We start from the raw sequence: 17,829 nt of genomic DNA, 5'->3' as shown, positions 1-17,829 counted from the left end.
CTGCCCTAGCCCAGTGGCACCGGGAGCCCCGAAGGCAGGGAGGTACTGCTGTTTAGGAGCAAAGCTTTCCCTCTCCCCTTTCTCCCCCTTTTTCCATAATGCAGCATTTTGAGTCTATCAGCCAAAAGCAAATCTGATGCTACCCCACAGCCTTGCGAAGCTCCCTTGTGAACGTAAAAATGCAATATTTAAGGCTGATGCTAAGTATTTTCTGGTCTTTAGAAATACTGTACAGGTTTATTTGCTTTGTTTCTTGTTTTATATGCTTTTATTTGTATCAAAATGTCACAGAAGTACTCATTTAGAAAAATTTCCTGACAATAATGGCATTAGCCTGAGGTTAAATTTGAATGTGGATATCACTAACTTCAAGATGTGAGATAGTGCAGTATGTTAAAGCAAAGTCCTAAAAGTCTGGAAAGCTTATTGTGGAGTTTAAATTCTAAGGAGACGTGCAACTCATCTAACACGCTGTAGGCAAACATAGTATTGACAAAAAGGAAACACATTTTAAAAACATTTAACCTAATACGGGATGAGAAACAAAAATCTTGTACTGGTATACAGCAAGTGATGGCTGTAAGACCCAGTTCTGATTGCTTGGATGTTTTAATTAAGCATAACTTATATTAACAAATCTTGTTTCGCGTAAATGCAACTCTTGACTTTGCATTAGCTAGGTGTTACAAGCCTTACTTTTTCATATTAATTTCTCACATGGGCCTTACGTGAATATTACAAATCTTTTGATAAACTAGTAGCATTTGATGACAGTTTTTGTTTGGAAATATTTGAGAAGTTACTGGAATACCATTTGAAGTCAGTGTTACGTTATTAAACAGACACACCTTTAGAGCTGATGAGAATTTTTCACTTATAAACCAAAATTGTAGGGTTAATTTTTTCTGAAGTTGACAGAGATGGACAGTCTTTGCCCATCTTTATCTTTTTTTTAATGAACTTCAGCTTTGTGCTGCTGAGAATTTATTTTTATTGCTTCTAGTGTAATTATTCATATCTTTTTCCTTATGGTATTGAAATAATTAATCTCTGCAGGTAGACATCATCAAAAGTATATTAGCTCAGAATGATTAACTGTAAATTTTACGTTGCTGTTTAGGGCCACTGTGAAAAATTATTCATCTTTAACTTTGTAAATAGGCCATAATAGGAAAATTTATTCTCCAAAATGTTTTATGAAAGTGTTGAACATGCCTGTCTGTATCTAGATTTCTTACAAACATAAATCATGTTGGAAAAACTTTTTAAGCATTAAAGCTGTTGACTGTGGAAGAATAAGATTTATTGTGTGCATTTCCTCTCTAATTATTTAATTACGTTCTTTTGAAATCTTCCTTGTTTCTTGTCACCGCTGTACTTTTTTCACTGCATTGAGTTCCTGCAGGCATTATCCGCAGGCTGTCACTGTTGCTACTATTCCTTTTTCTTTACAAACCCTTGTAGTTTATCCTGTGTGAGATCAGATGCTCGAGCTGGTCAAGGTTGGTGTGCTGTGTAACTTCAGTCTCTTCTTGTAGGAGATACTAAACTTTAACACCGAGAAACACAGCTTCTCTCCGGGATGCTCTCGGAGGTAGGCACGTCTAACAGGAAGGAGACTGCTGGGGCTCTGGGGACAGCTAAGTGACACTTTCTGGAGCTGGTTTTGGACCCTTCTCAAAGGCCGCAAGGCAAAGGAGCTGAGAACCCCTCTGTAGAAATATTTCCACGTTCCCAGTTTCCAGAAGATCTGGTGTTGGAAGATTTTCCACCCGATCCGTTGTCTTTAGCTTGTGGAGAATTTCCCTTCTTCACCTCAGGGTAGCTAGCTGAGGTGCACCAAATGAGCCTTGGTTCAAGTATGAACCTTGACTAGCTATGTGCCATCTTATGTCTGCCAGGATTTTATATTAAGATAAAGTCAATTTAGCAATTTGGCTGAAGCAATCTTCAGTGGAGATTGATGGTTCATGGAAGCTGATGTAGACTGTGTTTGTGCATACCAAGTAAGTAGTATCATTAGGAAGGTTCTTCAGATCTAGGAGGGAATTTCTCACTAAAATGGAAGAGAAAGGTTGGGGTAAGAATTTGTATATATAGAAAAAATTTGTGGAGCAACAGAGGAGTGGTAAAGGATCTCTGCTACAGGTTGGTGTAGCAATGGCATGGACTGATCTGAGCCCTACATAAGTCTTCACTGTCTAGAGAGCGTGCATCCGTGTAGAAGTTTATAAGTTGAACTGAGTTCCCAGTTCTGCCCTCCAGAGCCCAAAGTGGAAAAGTAGGGGAAGTTTGTAGTTCATAAGCTATGTTGCGCTGTATGTAGCTGAACAAAACTGGTGGCAGGAGGGGAATTTATCTGATAGAAATTTAAGAACATCCTGTATATAAGCTATATATCAATTGTTCATTATAACATACACAAAGCACAAAATAATTATTGTGCCGTTGCTCCTTTATGTCCAAAATACCTTTGTTTGTTAAATAGTAATACTCTGCTTAATTCTGGGAAGATTTCCCCCAGTTTTCCCAGCGCAGTATATATGTAGGGTAGAATATACTTTCACAGAGCTACATCAAATTGCTGGTCTGCTGCGCTTAACGGGAAAGCCACTTTATGGAATTTGTTTGCGTTTGGTTTTGGATATTGAATGTCACGGTGCGTGACGTGAAATGTTCCCTTAATAAAACGATACTGCCAACTTGTTTCCTGCTTTTTGCTGCAGCACAATTTGGGCATTAAATTTTAATATGTTTGTTTTGTGGTCCTATTTGTCAGGCTGACAACTAGATAACAAGATGATGAGGGGTTCAAATAACTGTGTTTCTCAAATGTATGACTTGCAGGTTAGATGCAGATAACTAGACTAGCTACAGTATCATCTGGGTGGTTGTGATGTGGGCTTTTTATTTTTTTAAGGTTAAAAAAGAAAAAGTGTGTTCTATTGACTGAATAAAATGTCTTCATACTTCCAGTCCTCCTGGCGGGGCTCCCCGACAAAGCTTCCTCACTTGGGCTCAGACCTTGCTTTTGTTAACAGCAATGGAAACTGCCCCCTGTCCTCATAGTTTGCTTGAAATTGTTTTATTCTGCACTATTTCTCCTTATTGTTCCAAAAATAAAGCAAACGCTGGCAGCAGTCTGCCAGAAAACCCTCACAAATATGGGTAAGAGTGATGTTGCTGGCTAACGGTAAATTATCCCAATGTGAGATCTCTGTGTAAAAATATTGTGCAGCTTTGTATGCCAAGCGCCTCTCGCTAACGATTATAGATGGAGTCTGAGGCATTTAGTTAAGATCTCATCGGGATTTTTTCCGAAAGCTGCAGTAATCTCTAACATGAGATCTTGGGCAGCCTGGAAAGTGGAGTGTTAATTTTTCCTGACTTTCAGGAATAGGTAGTGGTAGGGGATTGATTCGGTCTTGTTCCTGATGTCATTTGTATTGCATAAAAGAAAACGTAGATATACGGAGAAGCCTGTATGTTAGTCATGCAGGTCTGTGCATCTGCAGTCAGTTATTTTGGATGCACTTCATTCAGTCCAAGACTTTAGTTTTTGACTTTTACAATAAGAACAGACAGTTGCAATTCTGATGTTTACTGCTATTTCAGTTTTATGACAGTCTCCTTTGTTATCGCTTAACAATATGGTTGACAGTGCTGGAGCTTTTTTAAGCTAGTCATCATTTATCAGGAAGCTGATATTGCTACTCTGGATGAAACAGTGCCAATAAGTAGTAACTGTTGCTGTGCGGAGCTGCTGGCAGAACTCGGTGGAAACCAAGCATGCATGAACCTCTGAAGGCCACCCGGACAGCTCTCTGCATCCTTCAGCTCCTGAATACTTTCACGAGTCCAGTCCTCAGCTCCTCGGCAGCCGTTGGGACACGCAGTTTGGGTGGTCTCACCTTCCAGGATGCTGGGTGGGAGCTCTACCCCGAATACGCTGCTACTCCGAGTTGTAGTGTCCTCCTAGAACGGGAGCCGGACAAACACTGCGTTTGTTGTTGGTGCTGTTGGGCTGTTCTCCTGCTATAACGTGGCTGCGCAGACAAGCATTAGGAAGGGTTTTTTTTGTTGTTATGTTTTGTTTGTTTGTTTTTTAAATGGAGATCTCTTACTTGTTTTCATCTGATAATTTCCTCTGCTTTCGAAGAGCATACTGGTCTTGCAGTCAACTCCAGGTGTCCAGCAAAGGGCACTCCTGTAGAGTAAGTAGTAACAAACGAGTATTTCTTTGTAGCTAGCTTAATCCAGCAAGACAGTTAAGAAACTCAGGGTTTTATAGTGTATTTAACACCCTGCTTTCCAGCCTATTACAAATGTAGACTGTGTTCTTCTCAAAGCTGTTTTTCTGTTTTGTCCGTCATCCCTCTCTTTCCACTGTGAAACTGCATCCTTTAAGAAAGGATTAACCCCAAAGTCTTTTATTTATGGTGGAAAAAATAACTACAGCAAAATATCTGAATTGGTTGTCAAATTGATTTGTTCTTCGTTTAAAAAAAGAAAAAAATAGAAAGAGAGCCTCATTCTCCCCCCCGCCCCCCAAAATGAATAGGCACTGGGGAAAAACTCAACTTCCTAGATCTACATGTAATATTTTTACTAGCTGCACCAACAGTAAGCAAGTCAAATTTGTAGCAAAAGACATATGTATAGGTAATTCGAGTAAGTATTAGAAGGTGTGCACGGGGCTTATCTGAAAGGCTTTCTCAAAGTTGGTGGGTTTTATTCCGGAGCTTCAATACTCTCTGCTCTGAAAATATTTGTTAGGTAACTATGTGCAAGTAATTAATGGTTTTATGAACAGAACAAGATCAGGAGCTACGAATATAGGAGCAGACAATGAAAAGCGACAGTTCGTAGTTCTTTGCCGTATGGTGTTGAACTACAAAACGTGAAATAGCATAGTCTACGTTCGCAACCAGTGTTTGAATGACCCTTTTTCCTTGGCCTTTTCTTTTTACAACATTTCAAATCTTGTTGGGCCCTATAGGTGCAGTTAGGTTATTGTGAAATTTGGAGGAAGGAAAAAGGGTATTAACGGTGGGTCTCCATGTGAATTCAAGGGCCAAAAGTTCTGGTGTAACGAGGGAAGGGCAGCAGGAGGCATGCCTATATGTACTACTGGTGTCCATGCTGAGTGCAGAACGGTCTGTTCATTTGTTTTTCAGGTTTAAATATTCAGCAATTACAGCTCCCAAGAAGTCTGTTGGACTTCTGTGCTTGGTTTCAATGGCCCTTGATTTCATGCTGTTTAGGTAAACTGAATTAACACATTTTCCAAGTGTAATTTCACAAGTATTCAGTTGCTGACAGCAAAACATTGAGAAAACAACATCTTTCTTGTCCGTATTTAAAGTTACAAAGCTCTCTGTGTGTCTGTGTGTGCATATAATAATATTTATCTGACCTCATTCACATTCTCATGAAGACATTCCTGAATAAATTCTATTTACTTTTGTAGATTGTCTTTATTCTTCCTGCCTTAGTCTGAAAAAGTAGCTTTTATTTATTTTTATCTTTCTTTTTATTTACTTCTTGAATACTTTTAGTTCCAAGGCTTTTCTCATCATCATCCTTTTTTATAACGAGCAAATGGGATGTTGTCCCAATACAGAGCTGGGAAATAGAAATGGAAATTTTTATTTTACTTCATGTATGACCCATAATGTCAGTTAAAGTAGGTTATCAGCGTACTGTGTCTTAAATATTTGTCTTTTCCTGAGCTTCCAGACCAAAAAAAGGGAGAGGTGAGGCTGACTTGCTTTAGAGACTAGTGCTACAGAAAGGTTTTTGTTTTGTTTTTTTTTTTTCTTTGCAAATGCTTCTTTTCTTGTTTCTTGCATACCTGTCGGGTTTTAAAGGCTATCTAACCTTTCCCCGTTCTTGCAGTTAACGCCAGTGGGAACGACCATCTTCACGGGGTTTTCCGGAAACAGCGGTGCTACAGACATCGACGACGGGCCGAATGGCCAGATCGAGTATGTCATCCAGTACAACCCCAGCGACAAGGCAAGTGTGGGCTTGCGCAGCGGACTCGGAGCAGCAGATGAATGGGGGGTTACTGCTGGGCGTAATCAAGGATTTCGGACCTTGATAGCTTCCTGCCCAATTTAGGATATTTGGTCACTAATAACCCATCCCCTTCTCCATTGTTACTGACACGCTTCATTTTTGGCACGCATTTTCCATCCGTGATAAGTAGTTGTATTTACTCTTATGCATTTACTATTCATAGTCATAGCAAAGGTACTGTCCTAAGGGGCATGACTTTTTTCTTTCTTTCATGGAACCACTTCTATCTAAAAATCAGTCTTTTGTGGAGGGGTGTATAGTATTTTAATGAAACAGTAGTGATATGTAGGTATTGTTTGTGCAAGCAAACACATACCTTTAGAGACAAATAGCTTAAAGTAGTAAACTAAATGCTCTTTAGGCTCAAATGCGTGATTTTTTTCTGTTATAACAAGTTACTGCACATAGGGGATGTGTGTTAAGTGTTCACATGCATTTTCTTAACAAATTCAGGGCAATTCTAGCAATCCTGCTTTGTAAACTGAGCTGTCTTTTGCCATGGGCTAAAAGCACACAGACACTTACTGTGGATCAGCTGGTGTAATAATTTGTTAAAATATGCCAACCCGATTATGTTTTCATCTCAAAGAAGATGTGTGAGCTCAAATGGGGGGGGGGAGGCATATACTTAACAATCTTTCATTAAAATTCCTTATTTTTATTTGAGGCGAACTGGAGAAGAAATGGCTTTGTGGGGAGAAAAAAAACATCTGTTTGTCCATTGAAGTATAGATGTACCATTTTTTGATTTAATTTACATTGTTTAAGCTGTATACCACATAAACAGTTTAGTCCTATTTCTGTTGAAGTCAACAAGAGTTTAAATAGCTTCTGAATTAGACTTAATGCTTGTGTTTGTTAGCAGGTAGAATTTTATATAACAGTGAAAGTATCAGGGAATATGTTGATGTGCATTAATTATTTGAGAACTTACCTTTTCTACTATTCAATAGGGTAGTTTTTAACCGTGTACAATTACACACTGAGGAATAATACTTACCCAGATACATATTTCTGCATATCTTGAGGCCAAAGACGGTTGCTTGAGAAATTCTGCAGAGCGCTAAGCCAGGTGGAATTGTGACTAGTATTGGTAATAATTTAAAATAATGATTTAAAAATGAAGTAATGCCAAATATACACAACATAGAAAGTCATTCCTTAGTAATGAAGTTAATGTGCAGACTTAAACAGTACCTTGAATTTGTGCCATTGCCTTCAGTGGGACCACTTAAATAAGTGAAATTACTAGCGCAGGATCTGTGAGTTAGTCACGTTACATTCTCAGATACTCTTTTGTATTGCTGAAGGTTGTCTTCTGAACTTTATAAACAAAGGTAAGTGCTTTCTAGGAAAGTAGTAAGGATTGGAGTAGATGACACAATGGAAAAGTAGGTTCAAGTTTGGAAAGAAATCCTAAACAAATAGACAAAACCTTTGTGTTTTTGTTTTGTCTCATCTTTGCTTACAGTACTTTGCAGCAACAGCTCAAATGGTTGTGTTCTTTTGTTGGTCTTTTTTTTTTTAGCGATAAAAACTATAAAGATGTTTGGCACTGAGGTTTAAGGAAGTATGTCTTAAAAATAACTCCAGAAAATCACACAATGTTTTTTTTAAAAAGTATGTATTGAAGATGCATGTGGATGCCTGAAGATGCATGCATCCTAACAAAGGATTTTAAAAAGGCCGAATTATTGCACGCTTCTATTAAAATACATTGCACCACAGTGAAAGAGAAGACCTGATTTGTACTTAGTCTATTATTAGTTTATTAGTATTATTATTTGTTAGAGCATTATAATGCTGAAAGTCATCTCACGAATGCAGTGTAAGCATCTCCCACAACCACAGTAGCTTTCAGTCAATCTAGGTCATCCTTGGGGGGGGGGGGGGGGGCTTGTCTAGCTGCTAGCAAAGGATACTAAAGCATCCCCAAGGGGTTCGGTCTGGTGTTTTGCTACACAGAGCATTAAAAAGCATTTAGAATTTTTTTCTTTCTTTGCATGCTCCGCTAAACTTATTTCTTCACGTTCTCCCAGTCACGGTGGAGAACAGTGACAGACTTTCCTGTTTGGAACAACTTCTTCAGATTGGTGGTAGTCTTATGGGATTGTTCCCTAGTATTGTATCTAGTAGTGCGTTCCAAATAAACCAAACTCGATTCCTCCATCTGTAGATCACCTTTATGCACATGATACTGCTTTACCTAGCAATGCATATTGCGTGTGCTTGTGGCAGAGACTTCTCGCCATTGCAAGCTGCTTCACTGCAGCAGTCGCCTTGCCAGAAAGATACTGTGTAATATCTGCTGTAGGCGAATTTTCTTCCTTCACCTGGGAAACAAACCTGTCCTCAAAATGATGCCTAGAGCTTAGTGGGAAACATATCTCTACTCCTAGGATTCCCAGCCTTATCCTGTGACAAGATGTCCATAGTGTTGTTTTGCAATAATGACTTAATTTGCTGCCGTAGAAAAAGCAGTTGGGTTATTACTCATAAGTTTCATTAGAGACCAATTTAGACATTAAAAACAATGGTTAAAAACAAGAAGTTTTGTTCTAGAAATTCAAAGTAGCTTTGTTTTTTAATTGGAAAGATATACACATGCAAAATATAAAAAACCATGTAAAATGTGCTTGATATAATTCCAGTCTCCGTAGCTATCATGTAGATAATGCTGTAAAACTTTCCTTAGCCGAAGGAAGCGAAAGAAAAGTAGTAGGGCATATAACACTCAGCTGCCTGTCTCTGTGACGTTTTCTGTTACGACAGAGATACCAGTTAAAATGAATTTCTGTGCCAGTAGGATCCTGTATGGATTTGGGGGTCTGCGGTAGCAGATAGATGAGTAGGGACTAATGAAACTTCGGGCAATCTAGTCTATCGTGCTTCTCTAAAGCATGCAGCTGTGTTGCGAAAGCTGAATCCCCGCCTCCTCTGTACACCTACACAAGTGAATATTGAAACTGCGAGGGAGATTTTTATTCTCATGTCTGGATGACTTGTACCGCAGAGTGCAAGGTGGGAGCACAGTTCTGCAGCACCACCGCTTTTTAACTGGGAAACAGAAAAGCCTTGAGGGTTGGACTGGGGCTGGGGGTGATCCTGGAGCATGCATGGCAACGTGCTTCCTATGGCTCGGGGCAGATTTTATTTATATGAATATATATAGAAACATATAAAATCATTTATTATGTATAGACTGTCTATATAAATTATATATTATATATAAATACAAAATTAGCATGAACAAGAAGAGTGCTTTTAGCACTTGTAAATTTAACATCAAAACTGCATGGAAGCGGCAATAAAAACATGATGTGTGATTATGCTCCAAGGAGATTCACCCGGTCCCAAGAAGCAGTGTCTGATTGAGCGTGAGAGGTTGTTATATTAAGTGTTTGTTGAACAATTCTCCAGGACATAAAAGCTTGTGATGGTAAGGCTAAGGGAGAAATATGGGAGAAATTTTGCTTCTGGCTTCAGCTTGCCTAGTGCGTGTTGTGGAGAAGGTGGAATGAGACCCTTCTCGGCGGTGTGCAGGAGAAAGATGGTAATGGGCACAAGGCACAATGTGGGAAATTCTGATTAAAAGTTGTGTGTGTGTGTGGGGGGGGGAAATTCCCCCGTGAGGTTGGTCAAACACTGGAGCAGAGGCCCTGAGAGGTTGGGAAACCTCCATCCTCAGAGGAGTTCAGACCCCAGCTGGCCAAGACGCTGAACAACCTGAAGTTCACCCAGCTTTGAGCGGGCGCTGGATGATCTCCAGATGTTCCTGCCAACCTCCATTGTCCTATGGTTCTATAATACGCTAAACCCCATTTTGGTATAGAAGGGATTATTTTTGTTAGATGTATTATAATCTGTGTATTGTAGCCGCCTTGTAAATCACTTTAATATCTTTGAAATTGAAAGGCACGATTCTTAAAATAGTTTTGTGCTCCTAATTATCCAAGATGTAATAAAGAGTGTAGAACACTTGTCTCACTACTATTTAGGGAATGGAGCTGAGTGACCTGTAAATGATTTTTCTTCTCTCCCCAAAGGCTAATTTTAGGTCTAGCTCGGTAGGTCTGCGCCCAGGCAGCGATCTTAGCCATCCTGCCGCTTTCGGCCTTCAGAAAAGATTTCGTTTCACCCTTTTAATTTTGGTGGATTTGTTGCTCAATTTTTACTGTTTTGTTCAAGATTTAGGGGCCAGTGAATGTTCTGTATTAGAAATTATGAACAAAAGCGTTTTGTCGCCTGCATTGCGAAGCTTGCCGAGGAGACCTAGTTTTGTTCTCCTGGCTGAAGCAGGTGCTGTAGCGTTGCCCTCCTGCCAGCAAGCATAAAGGAGCCCTCGATATTCTTGACTTTCAGCGTGTGCTTTGCCCCTGACTCGTTTCCGTGTAACATGGAAATGCAGTTGGGAGGCAGCGGTCTTGCACACATCTGTTAATTGCCTTGAAGCTTCTTCAGGGTCTGAACTGTGGCAGAAGCAGTCAGTTTGCAGACTAAGCATAGGGACATGTGCACAGCTCACCACCTGCCTGCTTATTTGAGCAAACTATTAGAAAAAAAAAAAAAAAAAAGAAAACCCTTTTTGTAGTGTAAAAGAGGGTTGAAATATGTAATGCACTCGTTCTCACGACAGGGAAACTCTTCTGCTCATCTCATTCGATGCCTTTGGTTGCTCCCTATCTAGTAGTGCACACCAAGGTGACAAAAGCTAAAATGTAACTTTTTTGGACAGTATTAAAATGTTTCTTACCTCAGGGATATTTAAAGTTACCTTACTTGGCTTTTCCTATCTTCCTTCAACAGCAAGCTCTATCATAATTTCCTGTTTTGCCTCAGTGGAAATAGTTTGCATAGATTTTTTTTCCAGCTTTTACTGTATATTTATATGTTTACTTTTATCCTAAAAGATGGGAGCACCAAATTCCGACACAAGCAAACAGCACCTCCAGTTAATTGGCACAAGAGTTTGCAATGTCTTTGGCAAGCCTATTTTCCTGCATAACGCAACATGGCTAATTTAACACCTGTTATCACTCGCATCCTGAAGAGCAAAGTGCAATTTAAGCGGATATTTCAACTTTAAATCATTAGAGGAAAAAAATGTCTTTGTTATATTTTTATGGAAAGAATAGTACTTTGCACCTTTGCTGTGTTTTCTCTTGAGAGAATTTAGAATATTGTACAGCTGTCACCCTTATAACATACTTTTAGGTTAGCTTTGTTATACATTGGTAGTTTGAAGCATGGAAAGATTTCCAGCGTAATTAACTTTATGATAGAACTGGAACTAGATCTCACCTCCATTTATAGAGTTAATCCTCCTGAAAAACAGGTTATTAGTCAAAGCGAATCATTTCAAAGAGGCGATAATAAATGCAACGATGTGGATGTCTTAGTCTCTGATATTTGATATTTTCTAAAATAGTGAGGAAAAGAGGAGGAAGGCAAGGTGAACTGTAGGAACTGAAGAGCTGAACTGCCTGTTGGCAAGTAGGAGAAGCCTTTCTGCACATGCCACTGCTAACACAGGATCGCAGTACGGAAAAGATCAGAACGGTTAGATGTTGGTTTGTGAGCCCGTGGCAGATGGTGGTTTCAAGTATGTTCAATCTCTTTTTACTGTTTTAACTTTTGCAGACTTCCAACAGGACCTTTGACATTCCTCTCACTTTGTCCGGAGCCGTGGTTTTACGGGAAAGGCTAAATTATGAAGATAAGACTCGTTATTTTGTGATTGTTCAAGCAAATGTAAGTATAGATCCAGTAGTAGCCCCTTACACCGTTGGTTCCTTTCCAGGCTCGGTTATTGAGATTTTCCTAGGGAAAAGTCTTGCTTGAGTGCCAGGTCCGATATGCTCTTCTCCTGAAGTTGCCACTGTCAAAATCCTATTTAAGATCTCTCTGGGTACTTACGGTCTTTGAAAGCTTAGACATATTATTACTGGCTAAAAAAGCTTGCCCAAGGTGTGTAACAAGACAATCTTCTCCGCGCAAGAAATGAGTGGTATATTTTAAGTATAGCCCATGCAGAGAAGTGCATTTTAGTGTTGCTAAGTGTTCATTTTCTAACACATCTAGTGATGCTAATTTGATCTCTTATGAGTTTAATGGATACAATTTAGTTGTATCCTTCAGGCTGGAAATGCAGTTTTCTGTAACAAGGTGATTTTTCTTTCAAGTCCCACTGTATGTGCATTTAAAGGTTTTTACAGAGCAAGTAGCAGTGGATAATGCATGCCAGGGATAAAAGTGATGTTTAAACTGTATCTGATATATCTGTCATCAGAGAAGTTTTTGGTGCCCTTGAAAACAGTGAAAAGCTTTTTCCCTTCTTGGTGTTTCTAATAATAGGTGAGATGAAAATACTTCTTTTGTTGTTTATGACTGTTGTGGTATGACTTCATTTGTGGGGAAATGCGGGTGCTCCGGAATAACTTCAAGGCAGCTTGCTCCTGAATTCACTCATTTATAGCAGTTGAATTTGTGGTACAAAGTTATCTGTTTTACTAAGGTCATGCAATCCACTCTCCTCCATATTTTGTGATATGCTCAGCATTTCCCCGGTAGGCTCAGGGGGTGCCTCCAAATGAGTGCAGAAGTGCTTTTTGCACTTACGTATCTCTACAAACCCTTCCTGGCCTGCATAGTTACAGCTGGGACCGTTACTTGCTGATCTCTCAAACAGGCATATGGGGGGGCTTGAAACTTTTTAAATCAATGATTTATCTTGCTCATCACCCCTGTGTGCTCCCAGCTCTTTTCCCTTCATCTCAGAGCTGTGAAGTTTTGAGTGCTCGCAGAGGAGAAACTAGATTGTGGAGAAAGGCTCCGATTAAGCTCCACAGCCTTGCTCAAGAGCTTGCCCTGTGCTTTCTTTTATTTTACAAAGCCTTGCTGGATGCACTTAATTCTTTCCCTTTGATGTATTTATTGTGCAATCATACTGATTGCATTAGCAGTGATCACTTATTGTTCTTGCATCCTGAAGATATTATCTGAAGTTAATTATCCTGTATCTGTGCTTTGACCCAGTGTTACTCAAAGGCCCCTAGTGAGTGGATGTAAATATGAACAGATTAGTTGGTGATGCAGGCTGCTTCACTTCTCATCAGAGCTGGCGTTGTTTGCTTATCAGTGACCATAAAGCCAAATTCAGAAATTCCCATATTTACTGGCTGTAAATACATTCCAAGTGAAATGCAAAGTAGGAAAAAGGAAAAAAAACCCTGCGGTTCCTTAATTAAAAAAAAAAAAAATCCCATCTGGTTTAGAAAAAGCAACAACCTATTTCCCTGATACACAGATGCTGATATTAAGCAGCATAACTTTTTGTTTGATAGAAAAGAACGAAGGACTTTTAAAATGTTACCCTATGATAAGACAAGGAAGATTTTTCTGGGTTGGAGCATCGTAGCCGCTTTCCTGGGGACAGAAGTGTTTTTCAGCTTTTTAATGCACAAACAATATTATTCGTTCTCTAGACAAATCACAGAGTATAGTTTGGAGATTTTGGATCTCTCTCACTGCTGGCCTCTTGAATTTTTCCATTTGGGCTAAATTCTTCTTAAATTGTGGTGTAAAGAGTCGGATTAGGTCCTCTCCACTGTCTATTATAAAAGATTACTACGTATGTTTTTAACTTATGGAAGTGGAAGGCCCTGTAATATCTCTCCCTTGATATCTTACTAAGTGATGCTCTGGACCCCCAGCATCCTGGTGCCCTGGACCAGTAGTTGGCAGACCTTTAGGAGATAGCATAAAAGTGTATTTCAGATTATAAGCAAGGTACAAGAGGCTTTTTCTTTTGTGCAAATATGCTGTGTCTTTATAAATTTTATATGACTTGTATCTTCATTTGATGCATTTCCTGAAAATTAATTTCTCAAGTTTATTAGTTTTGAGTGATAGGTGCCTCATAGTATTTCTTAATTAAAGTAGTAAACTTTTATCTTTTTGCATGTTTGGAGGCTTTGTCAAATGAAAGACTGGAGCTGTGAGGCAGAAGCTTCTGTAATTAGTTATTTCCCATAATTTTCATGATTGTTGGCTATGTGTTTTGCCTTTAGCTTTAACTTCAGATTTGTTTGTAGATCCTGAATTTATACAGCTATACCAAAAGTGACCTGTTCTCCCCACAGGACCGAGCCCAGAACCTTAACGAGCGAAGAACGAGTACGACCACACTCACAGTGGACGTGCTCGATGGGGATGACTTGGGACCAATGTTTCTTCCCTGTGTCTTGGTGAATAACACTCGGGACTGCAGACCGCTCACCTACCAAGCGAGCTTGCCAGAACTGACTGATCCTGTAAGTTGTCCCAATTTCTCTCTCTCACTTGTTTCTATGCTAGTGTCATCTTTTTGTGTGGACACAATTGAGAACTAAAACTAGCATGGTCACACAGGCTTTCTACAAGGCTTTATATGCTAAATAGAACAAAACCACGGTAAGATGTATGTAGGAGCAGGCAGTGAAATTGTAGCTTTATTGATGCAATGGCAAACTACCTGCTTACTACGTCGAGGGCTGAGTTTTGTTCAAAGGTGGTACAATTGCAGAATTGCTTTTCTTGGTCTGTCCACATTCTGCCCTTGAAATATTTTTAAGAAGCGTTGAGAAGAGACTTTCCATGTTATTCCCTTCAGGTTTGCTACAGACCTTAGGAGAATGATTTCTGGGGGTTGAGGAGCTAGGTGCTTGTCTCGGAAAAGATCAGTTTTCATTTTGCCCAGTTTTGGTCAAGAGGCAATAGAGTAACCCGTGTTGATCGCATGCAGGTGCTTGTACTGAACATGCCAGTTAATATGCCCATTAGCACAGGGGTGAAGGTCAGTGAAAGGCTCTTTTTGCATGAACTGCAGAAGGAAGAGGTGAGAGCTTCATCCCTTCTTGACGCAAGAAGATGCTCGCTCCCCTGCCTTCCCGGAGATGCTGCTAGGTATGATAGACCTGCATCTCTGTGGCGGGTAAAACTGTGTGCCCACAGTGAACTTGTTTTATGTGAATTTGTTGATTCATTGGTATTGATATGGAGCAACCTGACTAGTGTCTAGGTGCTGAGCCGCAAAACAAGCATTGTTTAACTTCACAAGCTACCATTTGTTAAGCTGCCAGCGTTTTTTTGTTTGCTTTTTGGCTTCTTTTTTGTGTCAGACAGCACCTTGGATAATCTGATAGATGAGATGAGAAAACAGCTCTGTTGATAAACTACCTGTGACTTGATGTTTATCCGCTTGTGTAGCGTCGCAGCTGTTTTGATAAACATAAGGATATTTGAACTCAAAATTTGAACATGGTACCTCAAATATTTACTTGACTCCTAAATGATAATACACTTAGAAGATACCTATGATGCATAAAAAGATTCAGCTAGAAAACCTGGGTGTTATATTTTTCCCAATAGCAGCAGTGTGATGATGCGCAGAGAGGCCCAAGCTGCCCGCAGTGGCGGTGCTTCACTCCAACGATGACCAATACGCTCCTCAGAACAGTTTATTTCAAGTTACTTGCCCTGGTTGTTTTTTTTGTTTTGTTTTGTTTTTACAGAAGATCATAATTTACTACACTGTAATGTTTGAGTCTTCCAGCTAGTATAACAAATAGGACAGAATGATAATTGATGGGTGTTTTTTAATAGCAGCAATTACACAGGCTAAGAGACTGGTTTTAGTCCACTATCATCTTTTTTTTTCTTCTTTTTTTTGGGGGGGGGGGGGCAGTGAATGTTAGAAGGAGTATTAACAAATCTAGAACAAAGAACATTTAAAGTGCAAATTTTTTAGAAGCAGTAGCTAGAAAAAAAGTCCTGTCTTAAAACGCAAGACTAAACTGATCCGTAAAGTAAAGCATTTATAAATACAGAATTTAATGTAACTAGTAAGAGTAGGAGAAAAACGGACAAACCTTTGGGTGTGTTTATAGCACATTAGCTGCTCGGTGTGCTCTGCCCTGTGGTAAGTGAGCAGCAGTGATTTGCTCGTACCTGTTGAGGCTGAGCTGGTGTCCGCAAAGGCGATGGAGTAAAATTCCCAGACCGGGGGGGGGGGGGGGGGAAATCCAGCAAGTCCACTGACCTTTGAGTCCTCTAATAATCATTACAAAAATTGATATCTTGCAAAAAGGACAGCAAAGCCTGCTCTTACATCAGTGTTTAAAATTCTGCCTCTAAACATGCAGGCAAATCCTCTGACAATTTCTTTCAGGGAAATGCAAGATACTGCTTCAGTGATGTCTTACAATGAGTTAGCAGACACCTTTTAAATACTCAAGTTCCACAAGCCAAACATATTGTCTTAAAAATATAATTATATACACACACACACACATATATTTATGTATATATTCAAATGCATTCTTCCATGTTCACAAGTAAAATGATGTGGATATATGCATGCAGATATATATCGTTTTCTGTGTGTAGATGAAAGGATGCATTTATGAACCTCCCGTGTCCTCTAGCTAGTCCAAGTATGTTTGAGTTTCTTAGGTTTTCTCCCTTTTTATACTGAAGTTTTTCTAGCGTCATGCAGAGGAAGAAAGTAAATTAGCAGTAGAAAAAAAAAGTTTAATTGATTTAATGAATTGCTGAACTACTTTGTGATAAGCTCTGGTTCATTATCAGGTTGTGTAGGATAATTATCGGTCCACATGAATACCCACACGCTACCTGATACCTGTTTACTTTTTTTTATGCTCATTCAGTTTAAGATTGCACACTTGAAACAACCAGCTGTGCTGCAAGGAGACATTGCTTATTAATGCCCCACTAGTGTATTTTTCTAGAGAAAGGTGTTTTGTTTTATTTTTGTACTAATTATCCTCAGGATACATAGGAGTCGTGTTTTAGCAGGCAAATGGACTCTGCAAAGACTGTTGGCTCAGCCGTCCCTTTGATAGACTCAAGGAGATGGGTCTTCAGCTCAGGACCGCTAGATAAAAGGCTTTTTTAAAAATAATAATAATAATAATAAGTCCCCCAAAGAACAGTGCTGTTGAGAAGAAAGACATTGAAGAGCAGGAATTGTCCTTAGAGGCCGGCAAGCTTCTACTAGCAGGAGGGACCTGCTTAGTTGTTTGAACTGTTTTGAATTCAGGGGAAGAAAACTGAAGGTGTTCAGGAGCGGGATTGTAACCCCACTAGGTGAAAGCCTTGCTTGATCAGCTGGTGAGCGAGTCCCCTCTGAAGAGCGTCGCATGTTCCCGGGAGGCCTTGGTCTCGAAACTATGGAAACTGCAGATTTCTGATGCTAAGGCGAAATGAACAGTTTTGCTCTACTGTCGCAGAAATCAAGAGTTATGTTATTTATCGCACTGCAAAATTAGGTCATTGTATGTTCTATATTTAAAACTGAGGAGAGTCTTTTGTGATCACTTCAACAAGCGTTTTTCTTTTCCAAGGAGAAGTGTGATGACTACTTTATGCAAGGGACAGACAAGTTTATTGACTTTCATGTATGCAAAGCATGACAACCCATCAAGATTAGCATGCTCTGTTGATTTCTAACATTAGAAATTATAACTATACAGTAAATATAACAAATCCTGAATGTATCTGGATGGCAGGTAGGGCTGTTTTGGCATCCAGAATCACACAAAGAGTTCACAGTTGGTGGGGAAAAGGTGTTTTGCATCTAACTGATAGTTGCATCAAAAATGCCAAGAGCTTTTTACAACTTGTGTTTCATCTTCTAATTTCTTAAATTTTAGAAACAATTACAAAAGTTTTTTGACAAGCTGTCTCCTG

General features: G+C 39.5%; 1 protein-coding gene across 10 annotated transcripts in view; it reads left to right on the top strand.

Annotated features, from left to right (window-relative positions):
• The window catches only part of LOC112981614 (protocadherin-15), a 1,192,166-nt gene that overhangs the window by 975,780 nt on the left and 198,557 nt on the right, over nucleotides 1-17,829 (top strand). For 9 of the 10 annotated variants that reach the window (XM_064513568.1, XM_064513569.1, XM_064513570.1 and 6 more), the window contains 3 exons: nucleotides 5,899-6,018; nucleotides 11,722-11,832; nucleotides 14,223-14,393. In XM_064513568.1, the coding sequence (XP_064369638.1) occupies nucleotides 5,899-6,018; nucleotides 11,722-11,832; nucleotides 14,223-14,393 (402 nt within the window). Of the gene's footprint in view, nucleotides 1-5,898; nucleotides 6,019-11,721; nucleotides 11,833-14,222; nucleotides 14,394-17,829 lie in introns of those variants that run through there. The other variant, XM_064513577.1, reaches the window with a different exon arrangement.

This window comes from Dromaius novaehollandiae, chromosome 6 (genome assembly GCF_036370855.1).
Source record: "Dromaius novaehollandiae isolate bDroNov1 chromosome 6, bDroNov1.hap1, whole genome shotgun sequence".
Taxonomy (NCBI): Eukaryota; Metazoa; Chordata; class Aves; order Casuariiformes; family Dromaiidae; genus Dromaius; species Dromaius novaehollandiae.
This window is presented reverse-complemented; position numbering and strand designations above follow the sequence as displayed.